The sequence below is a fragment of the Pan troglodytes genome, chromosome 8 (genome assembly GCF_028858775.2).
Source record: "Pan troglodytes isolate AG18354 chromosome 8, NHGRI_mPanTro3-v2.0_pri, whole genome shotgun sequence".
Classification (NCBI taxonomy): domain Eukaryota; kingdom Metazoa; phylum Chordata; class Mammalia; order Primates; family Hominidae; genus Pan; species Pan troglodytes.
The window spans coordinates 40,797,377-40,815,437 of record NC_072406.2 but is presented as its reverse complement, the minus strand read 5'-3'; the positions used below and the strand labels follow the sequence as shown (position 1 = coordinate 40,815,437).

Sequence of the window (18,061 nt, the reverse complement as noted above, 5' to 3'; positions counted from 1 at the left end):
TTCTTTTTTTTTTTCCTTTTTAATTCTCTGGCTTCATCTCTTCTGGATAATATCTGTTCTAATTTTATCCACATGAGGGATGAATTCTATATCCAATCATGTATTTTAAATATTGGCTTGTCTTTGGTTTCGAATTTCTTCTAATAATGTGCCCATTTTGGAAGATAGATACATATAAAGGCAAACATAACATTAAGAACTTATACTTTTTCTAATGTTAAGGAATACTGTGGAACTAATTATTCATTTTTAATATGGGTATAATTTAGCTAATTCTCAGTTTGGCTTTTTTCTTATATTAAACAATTTTGAATTTTTCTTACTTGGTAAGGTTTGACAGTTTTGCAGCAGATTACACAAATTCTTAGCATTTCCTAGAGTAAAGTTATAAACCAAAACAAAATTATTTCATGGAAAGCTTCTTTATATAATCAAGGTAATTGTTTTCTAATAAATGGTGCATATCTTTTATTGCTTTAAAAATATTTCCTTGTTAAATTATGAACATAACCATATGTCTGCATTAAGTAGGGATATTACTCAGATGGACTTGCCTTTGATATTTAAGAAAATGAAGTAAAAGCCAGAAAATACCTCAACTTCCTGTCCCACACCTACAAACTTACCTGTAGTTACCTTCAGTCTAATCTATCTTCCTTCTGGTCTTTGAGTATTCCTTCTCCCGGCCTTTCCCATCCTCCGTAATGGTGATCTCATTTTGACTTCTCCAGAAGCTGGAAGTTCTGACACTGACTATTCCCTCTCACTTCTGCATATTTAGTCTTAATCTTCCTTTACCTACTTGCTCATCTCCTAACTCCCTATCAGTTGATCACACCCACTGCGGAAATCATCATATCAGGGAAGTAGCATTCTCTCAAGAGCCTCCTTGCCCCAGCTGCTCCTAGCTCTTCAGCTCACTGTCTTCTGACTTTTGCCTTAGAAACTTCAGAGACGTCCCTATCAATGATCCCTAGGATTTTCAAATGTCAGAATCCAAGGGACTGTTTTCATCTTTCAAGGAATTTAACCTCCCCGAGGCATACTATAATATTGGCATCCCCATTTCCTTAAAGTGTTGCCTTTCACTGGTTTCTATGATTTCATGGCCTCCTGGTTCTCCCCTTTCTCTCTGATGACTCCTTATCTCCTCTGCATCTCCTTCTGGCCAATCCACTTGCTAGAACTTTTAAAGTAGCACAAGTAATATATAGTCACAGAAAAAAGAAGAGAAGCTAAAGATGAACAGAAGGGGACAATATCAACTGGAGCCTGCTGAAGACCCCGTGAACCTTTCTGGGGAATTAAAATTTGACATTGGGGAGCCATTAAAATATTTTGAGCTGGAGAATCAGTGGGTCCTATTGACCCTTTAGAAGTTACTCTGGTTTGAGAATGGATGGGAACAGGGCTGGAAGATGAGTTAGGCAGTCGTTCAGGGAGAGAGAATGGTGGTTGCAACTAAAATGATATCCCTGGAGATGAAGAGAAATGGGTGGATTCAAGAGATAATTGACAAGTAAAAACAACAGGAGTTTGTGACATTTTGGATGTGATGCCTGGGGAAGAGGGCAGAGTGATGATGTCTAAATGTCTGACTTGGACAGCAGGATTTAAGGAGGAGAGAAGAAATCTGCTTGTGGGGGGAAATGAGAACTCATTTGGGACACAATGGCTTTGAACATCTTGGAAAACTTAAAGCAGAAACATGGAATATATATATATATATATAGCGTTTATATATATATATATATATATAGCGTGTGTGTGTGTGTGTATGTCTGCTATGTATATATGTCCTTAAAAACACAGATTTGAGAGCAGTAGTTCATGAAATAATGAGAGTGAATGACATTTCCTTTGGAGGGTGTATAGACAAAAAAATGAGGTTGAAGGACATACCATGATGTCCTGAGTCATATCATAATGGGTTAAGAAAGGGATTCCTGGAAAGAAGCAATTAGATATTAAAGAGGTGAAAATACTAACAAACAATCAGGGAAGTGTTATTTTCACAAAGTCAAGAGAAGAGAATATTTTAAGCACAAGAGCATGACCAATGGGACAAGTGTTATTGAAAAGTAATGTAAGACAAGAACCAAAAGTGTCCCCTGGATGCATAGCAAAGCGATTACGAATGACCTTGAATAAGAAGTGAGGAAATAGGGGCAGCAAGTGGAGGTCACCCTTGGAAAAGTTTGGCTGAGAAGGAGAGTGAGGATGTTAGCTGGAAAGTGCTAGCTGGAGAGTGAGGATGCTAGCTGGAAGGGGAGGTAAAGGAGGTCTTGGTGGTTTTCCATTGTTTGTTATGTTTCTGTTCTGAGATAGCAGATATGTTTAAATGTTAATTGGCAAGAGCAGGAAGGAGGGTGAAAGAGGCAGTGAAAATACCGGAAAGAGGGGGGTTAATGGCGCAGTCAGCTTCCAGAGGATGTGGAGAGGGAGGCGGGAGGATGCAGAGCACGAGGGCAAGGAGATGAGCCTGGGCAGGAGGAGACACCTCTTCCACATGACAGATGGGAGGAGGAAAGGACGGGTGCACTTGCAGCGGGAATCTGTGCGTGTGGTGGCAGTGAGTTGGGCCACTTCCCTTTTCGTGATTTCTATTTTCCCCACCAAGTAGGAGGCAAAGACATATGCTTGAGAGTGAGGGAACTGAAGTGGTGGGTTAGGTAATTTGAGGAGAGTGGAGCTGGTTTTAAATAGCTGCTGTGGAGAAAGTTGATGAGAGAGACACCTGGGTGGATGACCGGGCAACACGGAGAGCCGATGGAAATTAGAGATCATAATGTGTGTGCCATTGCTGCAATGGATGTACATGATCCAGAAGCCTGGTTGAGAGCCAGGATTTCAATTTGTAGTATCACTATAGGAGAAGAATGATAGAGAACAGAGAGTCAAACCTGGTGACAGAAAAGCAGGTGACATGGTGGACCAGAGCAGGGAGACTGCACTGGTAGATCAGTGCCTCTTGATGTTCTTGATCCCATTCTGCGTCCTCCAGAACCTGGAATTTCTGATAGACAGCAACGAGAGGCAGAGATGAAGCAGTCACTGGTATTACTAAGGTCCGGGTATGACCATAATAATGGTTGATTAATTAATGTGGAATTGAAGTGAAGATCAATGGAGTTGAGGAGGTCAAGGTCTGAAGTTAGAGGCGAGGTGCTTGGAGGAAAATATTTTTGTCTTGTTTGTTTTCTATGAGGATGAGGTGTCACTTTCAGTTATGATTTTATTCATATATTAGAAAAACAGATTCAGTAGCTCAGGTGTTAACAAGGGCTACTATTCCACTTATTGTGTAGGAAACATTGGCTCAAGTCTCTTTCTGCTTTCCATGCCCTAGGCAAAGTCTAATTTGTAAAGGATTCCAAATATTGCCACAGACATCTCCAGCTTCTGATAACCTGATCCAGGCTATGGATTGTCTTGTTCCTGTACCTGTTGTCCCTATCCTATGTGGAGCTGACCTAGATTTGGAACTCAACCCTTTTTACCTGTCCTCCTCATTAATAGCTTAGTCATGAAGACAACAACCAAACCAAAACATTTTCATAAGGTCATTGTGTACAAAGCAGAAGTAGTCAAAGTTTTGAAGTGATGGAAGGACATATACATTGCAGCAATTCCAGCAACTTCTGAGTTCAGTATTAGGCATGTCAGTTCTTAAAAAGACTCATGGTCATTTCTAAAGGAGGCTACCATCCTCCCAGATCGCTAAGTTGTCTTTTCTCTTCTCTGCTGTCTCCCCTTGAAGAGAAAGAAAGGTTTTATTACATTCTGAATCTGAGCATTTTTGTTTTCGCTAGGCTGCACCTTTAAAGTCAGCTCCAGATCTTTTTGCGTATTGAGAACTTGGCCTAATCATTAAATTCAGTTCAAGAGATAGTAGTGGCTCAGACCAGTGATGGTAATGGGAAGATGTCAGGACAGATTCTGGGTTTATTTTGAAGGTAAAGCCAACAAATTTTGTTCATGGCTTGGATAAGGGCTATGAGAGAAAGAGAGGAGTCAAGGATACACCAAGATTTTCAGCCCAAGCAACTAGAGAGATGAGTTGGCATCAGCTGAGTAGGGGAGGCTGTGGGAAATAAGGTTTGAAATGAGAGGATTAGGAGTTCAGCTCTGTCCCTTTTGAGGTGCCATTTTTATATTCAAGTGGAGATGTCAAGTAGGAAGCTGAATAGTCTAGAGTTCAGGTCAGGGCTGGAGACTTAAAATTCTGGAGAAATCTCAGTGAAATCCAGCTTGTTCCACTGTTTGACTATTTTATACATACAACCTTTCCCCAAGAAATCTATTTCCAAATAGTCTCTCAGAAAATGGATCTAACAACAGAATACAGACAGCCAACAGATTTTCAATCTCATGCCAATGGGAGAGAACCCAAGTTAAATGCAGGCACTATATTCAGAGTTTATATCAAGAGGGCAATTTTCTTAGAGTCTGGAGGAAACCTATGGATTGTTTCAAATAAAGAGATCTGTGGATCATTCCAGATAATTTAATTCATGTCTTTGCTTACCTGTGGGGTTTTAGTCCATTTTCTGCTGCTATAACAGAATATAGACTGGGTAATTTATGAGGAAAAAAATTATTTCTCACAGTTCTAGAGGCTGGGAAGTTCAAGAGCATGGCACCAGCATCTGTCAAGGGTCATTCCATGGCAGAAGGGCAGTAGGTGGAAGCAAGTACATGAGACAGAGAGCAGATGGGGGCCAAACTTACCCATTTATTAGGAGCCCAACCCCCCTGTAACAGCATTAATCCGTTCATAAGGGCAGAGCCCTCAGGTCTTATTCACTTCTTAAAGGCCCCACTTCTTAATACTGTTACAATGACAATTAAGTTTCAGCATGAGTTTAGAAGGGGACAAAATTCAATCCATAGCAGGATTTGATGTTCTCCTAGACTAGAGACTGATACAGGAGAAAACAGTAATTTGAATAAGAACTTATTGAACTATTTTTATGAACATAGAGATGTGTTAGTTCTAATGCCTTGACTTTTGTTTTTGACCATCTAACGGGACACCATGAACCTTATGTTAATGTATTAATTTTCAATGTAACTAGATTAAAGTTGCTTATTTGGATCAGTCCAACAGGAACTGTAGCAGAGAAAATGAGCTAACAGCAAATATTAATGCCTCTGGTCAACAACAATCTCCAAGTCAAGATAACAAGAGTAATAATAATAACAACTATAATTTAGGGGCACATAGCATGAGCACTTTACATTACGTTTCCCATTTAATCCCATATCTATCTTATTAGGAAAGTACTATTAAGAATCCTAATTTTACTGATAAGAAAACTAAGGTTTAGAGAGAGTTACCTCAGGTCACATACAGTTAGGAAGATGTGAAGTCAGGATTCAAATTCAAACTGTCTGAACTCAAAGCATAAACTCATAGCCACTTTACTGCATAATCTGTGGGAATATTTTTTCCAGAGAATTGCCATCTACACTTTGATCTAACCAATAGCAAAATGCAATTCTAAACAATCTTATCCACATAGATTTTTTAAATCCATCCTTATCCTATTATTTCTTTAGCATTCTTATGTAGGAAGCCCCTATGTGTGCCAATATTCTTTATATTTAATAGGAATAAAAATCCAAGAGCAACTTGAGGCCATTCCAAATGACACCATGAGCTTCTGCCCTGGGCAGGCAGAAACTTATCACTTCCTTTTCCTCTGATATAGGGTGTTGAGCAATGTCCCACAATTCCCTGACCCAGCCAGTCATCAAGTCATTCTCCATTTCTAGCATTTTTAGAAGAAAGTCAATAGGGCTCTCTCTATTATATATCCCATTTCTACTCCCAATACTATAGACCCAATGTGCGAGTCTCCTGTCTGTCTGTTTGGGCATGAAAGCTCTCTAGTGGAAAGTTCATGAGGAAACATGGAAGAAAACCCAGAGGATAAACTTAGGAATGTCCACACAGAAAGAGCACTGGATCCAATAAGCAGATCCAAGTTTTGCAGACATGGACCTCAGATCACACACACACCTATCACCTTGAGGAGGACAGACACCAATAAAGGCAAGCCCCTTGACTCCCTTCACTGACCAAATAGAACCAAAGGTTTTGCTCCAACCAGCAAATGTTAAATATGTTTTGAGGCCCCCGGCTTTGGTGGGCTGTCATGTGAAATGAATTACCGAGGCTCAGAGTCTGGATGTGCAAGAAACTGCCGTGGAGCCTCTGTTGGAAGAGCAGCAGGACCCCAGCCAACTCAAATGGTTGGGAAGCCATTCCATAGGCGGACACAGTCCAAAGGCATTTCTTGTTACTGGGTTGTGCATGAGTGCTACAACGTCACTGCAATGCCTTGTAAACAGGAGAATGTCAGAAGGGTTCCCAGTTCAAATCAGCTCTGGGCACTTAAGATCTTTTGGGAAAACCCCTAAGCCTGGTAGGCATTCCAGAGCTCATCCAGCTCTAATTAAAACTCCTAATTCTAGGCTGTGTTCACCCAAACAATGTCAAGTCAAACCACAAGAAAATCTGTTATCACTCAAATTGGTACATACTTTTCATACAACTGAAATATTATATAAAATCATAAACTGTTAAATGGAAATGTAAAAATTGAATGCAGACCCAATTCCCATGCTACCTTTGTCACACCTTCCAGGAGATGTGAACTGTGGGTCACAGCTGCATGCCGAGGGCATGAACCTTAAGATCAAAGCCTTTTACACCGGAGAAAGCATTGGTGTTAACCCAATCTACAAACCAGTCCTTGTGCCTGTCCCCACGTTCTTGTTCACTCCAGTGTTGTAAAAAGTTATTTGTTTGAATGATGTTTTAAAGTGCTCTGTGCAGTTAAGTTTTCAAAAGCGTGGGGGCTAGTTTTCCTTCAGTGTATATATGAAACTCCCAATAAATTTAAAGTCTTTAGGTGTGTTTTAGGGGAGGCGGAGGACTAAAAAGAGAAAAGTTTGAAAGGAACAAGGACTTCAAAAAGGTAAGCCCCTTAGAATATTAAAACATGTCTTTATAGTTGGAAAGAAAGTCTATAGATAAAAAAATAGATACCAAAAAAGTGTATACCAATTTCATAATCACTTGTACCAAATTTGTATTTCACTTTCCTGAGAAAACTATTCCTTTTATGTAATTATGACAAAAAGATTAGAAACTGCCCTCACCTTGCTCCGTGTGTTAGTGATTTGAAAACACGAACTGCACTTTCATTTATATTAGCTCCACATCAAATTCAGGATTTTGTACCAACTTTCTGTTGTGCGAGTATTTGCTAGTTTTAAAGAAACTAGTGCCTTAGTTTAAAGAAATTAGTGCCTTAGTTTGCTTGTGAGGCTCGTAGGAAAATGAAAACATATTCCTGAGCCCAATTCAAAACCAAGACACATATATGCTACATATTTTTCAGATGGTGGTTTGGGACAGTAACATAACCTTATTCAATTTGTAAAACACCTTTAGATGCCTAGCCCCTCTGGGTGTATAACAAAGCAATGAGTAACAGTTATTGAAAATAAAGTAAAACTCGGGAAAAACAATACAGTTAGTTAGCGGCAAAACTCAAAGAGGGTCTTGGGGGTACTTCTCAAATATTCAGACCCTGAGCACACAGAAAATTCTAGACTTCCAATTCTACACCCTTGATTGAGACTGTACTTAGCTAAGTAAAATGGACAGAGCAGGCTAAATTCAGCAGTAAAGAATAAATCATAGTTCTTCAAAATAGTGGAATGCTGGCTGGGCACGGTGGCTCATGCCTATAATCCCAGCAATTTGGGAGGCTGAGGTGGGCAGATCACTTAAGATCAGGAGTTTGAAACCAGCCTGACCAACATGGTAAAACCCTGTCTCTACTAAAACTGCAAAATTAGCCAGTGTGGTGGCGCATGCCTGTAATCTTAGCTACTCAGAGGCTGAGGCAGGAGAATGGCTTGAATCCGGGAGTCAGAGGTTGCAGTGAGCCGAGTTCACACCATTACACTCTAGCCTGGGCAACAAGAAGAAAACTCCATCAAAAAAAAAAAAAAAAAAAAAAGTTGCTTGGCTTTATTGGTTTAATTGTTAAGCTAAAATTTAACCAACCAGCATATGGGATATAGAATGAAGCCTTGTGGTTAATGTAAGAAACTTAAGGCAAAATAAATTCCCCAACAAAGAGTAATCCTCTTGGTACACTCAGGACTAGAAGTTACTCAGGTAAAGAAAAATTTAATTTATAGAGTAGAGTCATAAAAAGGGTACCTGCTTAGATTAAAAGTTTTCTTCTAACGTAAGTCTTGTGAACACACAGGAGATGCTGTCTCCAGCATCTTATCTGGTTGACTCTGGGAATAGCCAACACACAGCAGCTTTCTGTATGCCAAATATTATGACTCATATGCTTGACACTCACAGTCCATTGGTTTATGCAGTGGGAAATTATGTAACTGGATCAAGAGTTTGGGAATAAATACAACCGACTCTTAGAAAGCCCAAGCACAGACTGCAGAACAATGACCAGGTCTGAGGGAGGATGGGCGAAACGCAGGCTAGATTTTGACAGGCATCAGGTCAAGGGTTTCCTTTCCAAGAGAGCTGTACAGGGTGGCAGCAGCCAGTGGCATGTGGAGCCTGGGCCGTTGGTGTCCATGGAGGTCAACCAGCGACAAGGCAGGGCCTGGAGCAGGTGCTGACAGAAGCTAGACTGACCTCTGGGCCAAAATTCCCCCTTCCTTCCAAACTAACCAGGCCAGGCCTCCAGGAAATAACACCAGAACCAGACTTCTGAACTGGCAAAAGAATCACCATGAGCATGAGTAGCATTCATGGAGCACTTGCTTTGTATTGGGCACTGGACTATGCGATTCAAATGCATAACCCATCTGAAGCCAGGCTGCCTCTTGGTCCAGTCCTGACCTAAAAATGCAGTCAGAGAAACAAAAGCCTAGCAACCCAATAGCACTTGAAAGTATTTTTTTTTCCCTTTTTTTTTTTAAAGAGATGAGGTCTCTTAAATCTAGATGCATTATGCTGTTCACTCCTTCCTAGAAAAATCACTTATCAAACCATAGTCAAGGGTATGGGTTTTGAGGTCACAGCAATGGTGCAATCATAGCTCACTGCAGCCTTGAAGACCTGGGCTCAAGCCATCCTCCCATCTCAGCCTCTCAGACCCACCCAGCTACTTAGACTACAGGCGCACGTGACCACACCTATGTCTGGTTAACTTTTTTTTTTTTTTTTTAGAGACAGGGTCTCACTATGTTGCCCAAGATGGTCTTGAACTTCTGGCTTCAAGCCATCCTCCTGCCTTGGCCTCCCAATGCACTGGGATTACAGGCATCCACCCGGCCTGAAAGTAATTTGAATCCTAGTTTTACTCTCTCGAAGATAGAGAGTACAATCATGCACTATTAAGCTTTAAGTCCTTAATCTTTCATAGTATATCTCTCTCACCCCAGAGTTGCCTTTAAAATAATCTTTCTACTCCAAACCCCTCAAACTCTTCAAAACAGGATGAAAGTTCTCTTTCCCCCTTTTTCATTCCTTCTATTTCTGTTGATCTTTTCTGTCCCATAAGGAGTCCTCTGCCCTTGCCAGTGTAAATTCCCCCGACCTGTGCTCCTCCACTCTTCCCTCCCACACACTGCAGACTTGGGTTTGCAGAAGGCTGGGGGAATCATCAGACAAAATAGGAAGGGGAAAGATCAAAGGACATAAAGAAACGAAGAGACTTGAATACAGGTGTTCAAACATCTATTAAAGATGTATGTTTAATTCATCTTTGCAGTGACCCCCAGAGGTATGTGATCCCTTTACACATATGAGAAGGTTGGGTTAAGAGGTTCAGTGATGTGCCCAGTGACTGGGAGAGTCAGAGTACAGATCCAAGATGCTGTGACCTCAAAACCCATACCCTTGACTGTGGTTTGATAGTGATTTTTCTAGGAAGGAGTGAACAGTATAAGGCATCTAGATTCCTTCTCAGGTAGTTGAGCTATGGACTAGGACTTTATTTCACTTCTTTCCAGATTTAAAAAGCAACAATGACCAGAACTATGAGCGGGGAGGCCAAGGACTGGAGCAGAAGCGAGGCGGGTGGCCGTGAGAGGTAGATATTAGGTGGAGTTGCTGTAGCTAGCAATCTATTCTCCTCCTATTACCTAAACAACAAATATAGGGCAATTGGAGACTAGATTTTTTTCTAAATCTCATTTGCATATGGAAATCAAGCTTTTAGTGTAGGATTAGGTCCTCTAATCCAGGGCCCAGAAACACCTACAGGTAACTGGCATTATTCATTGTGATGACCTGGCTGTAATAACAACATTCGTAAAGTAATAATTATTGTCTATTAAAGTGATTGACTGTTGGGAGAGTTTTTCTGCTATATTTTGTATAACAATGGAGTCAAGACAGGGACTCATGAACCCTTATGAATCATCTACTTGGGAGAAGGAGTGAGAAAATAACTCAGGTAAAAGGGAAATTAATAACTTTAAAATCCTATAATCGAGGGGTTATACAATTATGTAATCAAGGGATCAAGTCAATCCCTTGATGATATAATTTACCAAGAAATTAGTTGGAACGTTTTGTTTTGATATAAGAAATAATTTAAAGATCAGAAAGCAGAAGTGAGGAAAAAACAGGCCCATTGGGCATAGAGACATGTGAATATCAGGATCCGTTGGCATCCAGGCTGGCAGCGCTCACATTCAATTATTTAGTAGTGATGTGGAAGAGTGAAATCTCCAGGCTTACAGTTGGCACTCCATACTCCAGGATAACAAAGGTTACCATGGTGGATGTGGGCTACGAGGAGGTCAGTAAAAGCCATGTGAGTATGAAAAATGGTGAATGGTGCGAAGTATGTATCTAGAAGAAATCGTCTAAATTTCATAAAGTTGTATCTGCTTTAAAGACTGTCTGTAAACAGCCATTTGATCCAGCAATCCCCCTACTGGATATATACCTAAAGGGAAAGAAATCACGGTGTCAAAAAGATACCTGCACTTGTATGTGTATTGCGGCACTATTCACAATAGCAAAGATATGGAATCAACCTAAGTGCCCATTCATAGAGGATTGGATTTTTAAAATGTGGTACCTATATGCCATAGAATGCCTACTCAGTCATAAAAAAGAATGAATCATGTCTTTTGCAGCAACATAAATGGAACTGGAGGCCCTTATCCTAAGTGAAATCACTCAGAAACAGAAAGTCAAAACTGCATGTTCTCACTTATTAGTGGGAGCTAAACAAGGGGTACACATGGAATAATAGACATCGGAGACCCCAAAAGATGGGAAATGGGGAGGGGGAATGAGGGTTAAAAAATTACCTATTGGGTGCAGTGTTCACTGTGTGGGTGATGGGTGCATTAAAAGCCCAGACTTCACCACTGTGCAATATATGCATGTAAGAAATTTGCACTTGTACCCTCGAAATATATCCAAAATTTTTGAAAAGAATTTTAACGTCTATATAGTAAAGTGAGGTATAAACAAAGAGATCAATAAAAATTCTGAACCATAGATCATGAGTTAAAAGTTGTGAGCTAGGAAAGGGATTTAAGTGTGAACAGCTATACAAAGACATCTAAGCCATGTGTTAGGATAACCAAAGAGAGTGGCTACTCTGTTCTTCCTGCTTGTTATTTTTACATTATTTCCTCTTCCTACAGTGAGAGAGGGAGAATGAGAATATAAAAGTGTGTATGCCTGCATGCATACATCTGTGTGTATGTATAAAACTGCATAACAGGCCAGGCACGGTGGCTCATGCCTGTAATCCAAGCACTTTTGGAGGCCGAGACGGGTGGATCACCTGAGGTCAGGAATTGGAGATCAGCCTGGCCAACATGGCAAAACCCCGTCTCTACTAAAAATACAAAAATTAGCTGGGTGTGGTGCCACACGCCTGTAATCCCAGCTACTCAGGAGGCTGAGGCAGGAGAATCACTTGAACCCCGGGGGACGGAGGTTGCAGTGAGCCAAGATCACACCACTTCACTCCAGCCTGGGCAAAAGAGCGAGACTTGCCTAAACAAACAAACAAACAAAAAACTGCATAACAATCTTATACTGACCTACATTCCCATGGTCATACCCTGGATCTTGTCAATACTCAGAGGAACTTCATCTGTAAAATCTTAAACTCCAAATATCTCATTCTCAGATGAGAATGTCTTATTTTCACCCTTTTCCTATGCTTTGGTCCCACCAAAACTGTTTTCCTGCATTGTTGAGGCCTCACTTCCTAATTCTCCCAGTGATCAGTAGCCTCCTGTTTTCACTTCCCTTCCAGCCCAGCACAGACCATATGGCTGTTCAAATGAATCACAGTCCTATAATCTATTTCCTCTGTCTTATGCCTAGGATATTGAACAATGCTGGAGAAAAGGAATGATACAAAACTCCCAAGGCATGAGCCCCTCCAAACTTCCCTGTTTCCCTCATACAGAACAGAATCTTCCTTTCTCTTGAATCTCAGAAGATTGATCCTGTCTTGTTTCTTCCTGTTTCTCAAAAACATTGTATCTTATTAGTGAATTTCACAATTTAGGCAATTACTCTAGACACAGTATGAATAGTTCATCAGACAGGGACAAGACAGGGTGCAGGGACAGTGGGAAGTAGGCTTTACTGGGGTGAATGACAATAGCAATAAAGAGAAGTGAATGACTTTGAAAGATGTGTAGGCAGCTGAATCACAAGAATATGATAATCAGTTGGATGCAGCATAGGGGAGATGAGGGTGGGAGTGAGTGTGAGGCACGCAGATTTCCGTCTTGAACAACTAAGTGATAACATCTATTATGGATACAGGAAAATACTTGGAAAGAGATTCATGTTTATATAGAAAAAATAAAAAATTTCATTTGGAATCTATTAAGCTTGAGGTGGCTGTGAGACTTCCAAGTGGAGATGGCTAAGAAGTGTTGGATATGAAGTGTTCCATTCCAAAGAGGTTTCTGGGGTGGAGATAGAAATTTAGAAGATGGTTCCATATGAATGCCATTTGAATTCAGGTAGTGAAAGATGTCATCTAGGGAGGGAGAACAGAATGAAAACAGAGGGGGAATTTGTTCTGATGAACTCTAACAATTTTTGTTTGGGGGAAGCAGACAGAGCCATGGATGAAGATTGAGAAGATGAGAATGAATGGATACGAGGAAAAGCTGGGGAGTACAGTAGAAGAAGCCAGTGGCAGAGAAGGAGGAAGTGGCCAATTATATCAAATGCTGTTAAGGGGTCAAATAAGATGAAAACTCCTAAGTGTCCACTACTCTTAGCCACATGGAAGGAAGTTACTGACATCCTCCGAGAGGGTTATTTCAGAGGAGAGCTGAAGGCAGACAGCAGCCTGGAGTCAGTGGGATGGAATTTAAGACTGGAGATAGGAATTCCAGGCAACTCTTTAAAGAAATTTGGCTATGAAGGGAAGAAAATGGGGTCAAAGTGGTGTCTTTTTGTTTTGTTTTATTTTTAATGTGTAAGACGTGTTTAAATGATAATGGAATCATTAGAAAGGAAGAGGTAAAAGCTAAAGTAGAAGAGAAACAGGGAGTATTTGGTAGTAAAATGTCCTAAGAAGAAGAATGAATGAAGAATACAAGTGGATGGTGGGCCTTGGATAGGAGAGAGCCATTTTAACTGGAAGGTAGGATAAAAAGATCTGCTAAGACGCTGGCATGGTTGCCGTTTTAGGTAGAGTTGTTGCTGTCTAATGGCTTCGATCGAGTTTATGAAGGAGACCTGATTGGTCATCTTCTGGAAATGGGGGCTAAAAAGAAGAACTGAAGATTGAAGAAGAAGGAAGATTTAAAATAGGCATTGGAAAGGGAAAGTAACCTAATGAGAGGGACACAAATTTTGATTGCTGGGCAGTGAATGAGAATCCAGTTGAGGTTGAACTGATAGAGGATTGATTTGCCTTGTTGTTGACATATGCCTCCCGCAGGACTCAGTTATTGGTGAAGGCACAGGGAAGAACAGAGTTGGATTTATGGACAGTTATGGTTTTCCTGGAGGGATGTTGTAAGGAGGTTTAAGAAACTGATAAGAGAATGATTCAAAAGACGGACTATGCAATCTAAGCTGGTTATGGAGGAAGCAAAGACGGAAGATGGTTAAAGGAAAAGTATGTGAGCCCATGGACAAGAGATCATGATGAGAACAAACAAGTAAGATGGTTGCATAGCCAAATCGTGGGAGGAGACATTGTCAGAGAGTTTGGAGGTCAGACTGTTGAAAGTGATGAAAAATCAGGGCCCAGATGTAACTCTGAAGGTGGAAGGCTGAAGTGTGAAGATCAGTGACAATGGGAGATCAAGGAACTGAGAGGGCAGACATCCTTCAGTGCCCCAATTTGAACAAGATATTCTCATATACAACCTTCTAAATGTTTTGCATTGTCCCTTTCTTATTTAATCTCATTGAGACAGCCAGGTGGGAAGGGGTCCCCAGAGACTTCATATGGCCTGCGCACTGGGAGGAATGTGCACTGGGGTGGAGCCACAGAAGTTCGTGCTGTTTGCAGCAGGCAGGAGCCTGGCCCCTCCTCTTCCTGGGTGATAGCTGGGATTCAATCTGCGAGTCAGGAAGCGCACCCACAGGGACTCTGGCTTTGCGGAGGGTCCCTGTTTCCCTTTTTTCCCCCATTTTGCCCAATAAATTCCATTTTTCTCCCCCTTCAAATTGTCTGTGAGCCTAATTTTTCATGGCCTTGTGACAAGGACCCTGTCTTTAGTTGAACCAAGAAGAGATTCCTACAACATCATTAATCCATCTGGAATTGCTATTTATGTATGATGTGAGATTACCATTTTTATTTTCTTCTATTTGGATAAGCAGTTGTTCTGGGGCCATTTATTGAATAGTTATTTCATCCCAAATATCGCCTGAATTTGTTCCTTCCTCACTATCCTTACCTTTTATTCCATGCTGTCACCTCTACATGAAGTAATACAGTACCCTTCCTCCTCTTTTCTCTACAGTCTATATAATTTGCTGTAAGAGCTACCTTTCTAAAATACAAATATGATCATGTCATTCCTCTGATTAAAGTGCTTAAATAACTTCTTTTTATTACCTATAGAGTAAAAGCCACACCCTAAGCCTGGCATATGTAAGACATCTCACAATATTTTTCTTAGTAAGATTTCTTTGCTTATCAAATCATCCTCGTTTTTTGGCATCATCCACATTTGCACTCAAATGCTATTGGGTAAAAAAATATGTGATTCAAATTTACTTTTAAAAAATCTTTTACCAGGACTATTAATTAGAATAATAATTGCTGGATTTTAAATGTTCTAATTCATTTATTTGTCTTCTATGCATTAGATACTGTACGTTTCTTTAAGCATTTAGAATCTAAAGAAGGACAGAAAGCATTAAGCCAATTATCTGTTGAAAAGGGAAAAATACGTGTAGCAACAGACATTTGAGTAAACTGCTACTGACAGCCTGATGAGGAATAAATGGCATTTAGTTTGATGGAAATCTTGGAGGCTTCGTGGAAAAGTTGGCTAGGTCTGTTCTGAAAGATGGATAAAATTGACCAAGCCAGAGAAGGGGATGGGAAGGCATTTTAGATAGGGGATAGCATCAGTAAAGCCAAGAGAAGTGGGAAAGTTATGATCTTGGAGAAGAGGAGAAAGATGAATAGCTGGAAATGCATTGAGGCCAGAGTGCACAAACCCTTCAAGGACTAGTTAATAGATCAGCTCTAGTTAGTTGGCACTGAGAGTCCCTATTAAGTGACTGATATAATGAGGTTGTGACATGATCAGGTGGATTGGAACTCAGAGAGATTAAACCTAAGTGGATGCCCTACTAGTCTAAGCATGGTATGCTGTTGGCTTGTTCTGAGAGGTGGAAAAGACAGAAAAGATGCAAGAGAAATTTCAGAAGCAGACCCAAAAATAACAGTTAGATACCCAGAGAAAGTGGGGAGGAAGGAGTCTAATTCAGCTCCAGAAAGGTAAGAAGTGCATGAGGAATTCCTGTATCAGATTAAACACCGTTTATATTCGTATTTGCTTAAATGGAATTTCTTATGCTTTTTTGGTGGTTTTAAAAAAATTTACTATTGAAAATTATTTTCATAGCCTAACTTTATGTCTTTAGATTAATGTTTTTATTCTTGTGTCCCTTCTCCTCCTCCTTATGTGTGACAGCTTCTACTGGATATGGTTGGGTCCCCTGACCAGGATCTCCAGGAAGCTGCAGCTGGTTGTATATCCAATATCCGCAGGCTGGCTCTTGCTACAGAGAAGGCAAGATACACTTGAAATTTAAATGAACATTACAAGCTATCAAATTCTACATGACACAGGACATGTCACTCCCATTGCCAGAAAGCCTAAATTGGGAAACATTTGTTAGCAAACCCTTTCAACCATCTAAATGAAAACACACAAATTGAAAATGCACAGAATGTTTTTCATCTGAAAATTTCATGGAGACTTTTGTTTCTATTTAATGTTTTAGAGATATGACATGTGATAAGATGGAAAGCCAATAAACCCGTGATAAGTTTCTAAGAATTTGAGAATATACGTATATGATGTATTTATAGTTCAGTGATGCTTTTGTATTTGTGGTGATTTTAATAAAGGATATGGCCTTCCCAATGCACAGTTTCATAGTTGTTCATGAATGTCTCCACAGTTCCCTTTCTGTTAAACCAATCTAACTGTCCCGTCATTATGGCTTTGTCTGTTTGATCACTTGCAACCCACGGGAGAGTTCCGAGGAGATGTGCTGATTTCACAAACTGTTATTAAATAGAATTTAGAGTTAAGCAGCTGGACTTAGAGAGATCATCCCAAGGTCATCCCAAATTTCTCCTAAATACTAGCAAACATCTGAAAGGACAACGTATAACTGTCACTGTACCAGATCATGCAAATCACAAGAACATAAGCAATGAGTTTTTTTGTTTTACACTTGGACTTACAGAGCATAAACAATTATATGTTTTATTTCTCACAGAGATTTACCAACATTTTCTTGAAAGCAATTAATTGATACTGATGTAAGGATAATATGACTTCACATAAATTGCTTTGAATTTCTGAACTTGTTTTCAGCACACAAAGTACTTTTTAAAAAGTGGCTACAAAAAAATAGCATTTTATCAGGTTATAGAAACATTAGAACCCACTTAGAAGAATCACACATGTAAGCTCGGTGTGCTGAAATGTTTGGGAACTCACTGTCCCAAGTATCGTAACACTCGCCAGAAAAATTGCTTTGTATTCATCAGCGCCATAAAAGGACAATCTCAGTTAATGCTTTAAAAAGGCGATCAAGGAGGTTTTACTGAAAAATATTAGATGCTGGATATGTGTGTCATCATTTCAAGATCATAAACTTAATTGAATTAAATGTAAATTATCTGTATGAAATGAAAAGCCTGTACAGGATGAAAATCATACGAGGGATACACACTGCGATGAAAAGATAAGTCCCTTCTGAGAATTTTAAGGTTTCGTAAAACACCAATTCATTGTCATGACTTTTCAAAGGAGGTTCTAAAAGAGGATAATGCAAAGAACAAGAACATGGTATTCATGCGAACTAAAAACTGAAATGTAAATAAGAGGAAATCCCTTAACTTTCAACAGCAGAGATTTCTAATGTTAAAGTCACCGTTTAGTTTTGTTTCATTAGGCATTAAAAATACTTCTAGAAGCCATGGATTATGACAACGACAGGAAATGAATAAACACATTGCTGTTGTAGTATTATTAGAGGAAGCTTCTACCATCGTTCTCAGATTTTAAAATGTTCTTGAATCACAGTGGTCCTGGGAGTGAAAAAAAGCAACAGGTAAAACAACACAAAAACAACAAAAAGAACCGTATGAATGCTGGAAAGGATGGGTCGTTTCTTTACCATGTGCTTGCTAGGAGGAAAACCTGGGGCTTCTGTTTTTATGGTTAATAAATGCATAAAAGAAAGGCAACAGTGCCATTTTAAAAGAGACTAAGTACTTGGAAACAGAGAAAATTAACATGAAGATTGTCTTGTATATTTCTAAGTAGGATTTTTTTTTTAATTGTC

At 39.9% G+C, this 18,061-nt stretch overlaps 1 protein-coding gene across 1 annotated transcript in view; it reads left to right on the top strand.

Moving 5' to 3' along the window:
• ODAD2 (outer dynein arm docking complex subunit 2) overlaps nucleotides 1–16,630 on the top strand; it is a 189,555-nt gene extending 172,925 nt beyond the window's left edge. Inside the window, 1 exon segment of the mRNA XM_016962837.4 lies at nucleotides 16,171–16,630. Coding sequence (XP_016818326.3) covers nucleotides 16,171–16,284 — 114 coding nt within the window. The 3' untranslated portion in view covers nucleotides 16,285–16,630.
• Nucleotides 16,631–18,061: the final 1,431 nt, after the last annotated feature.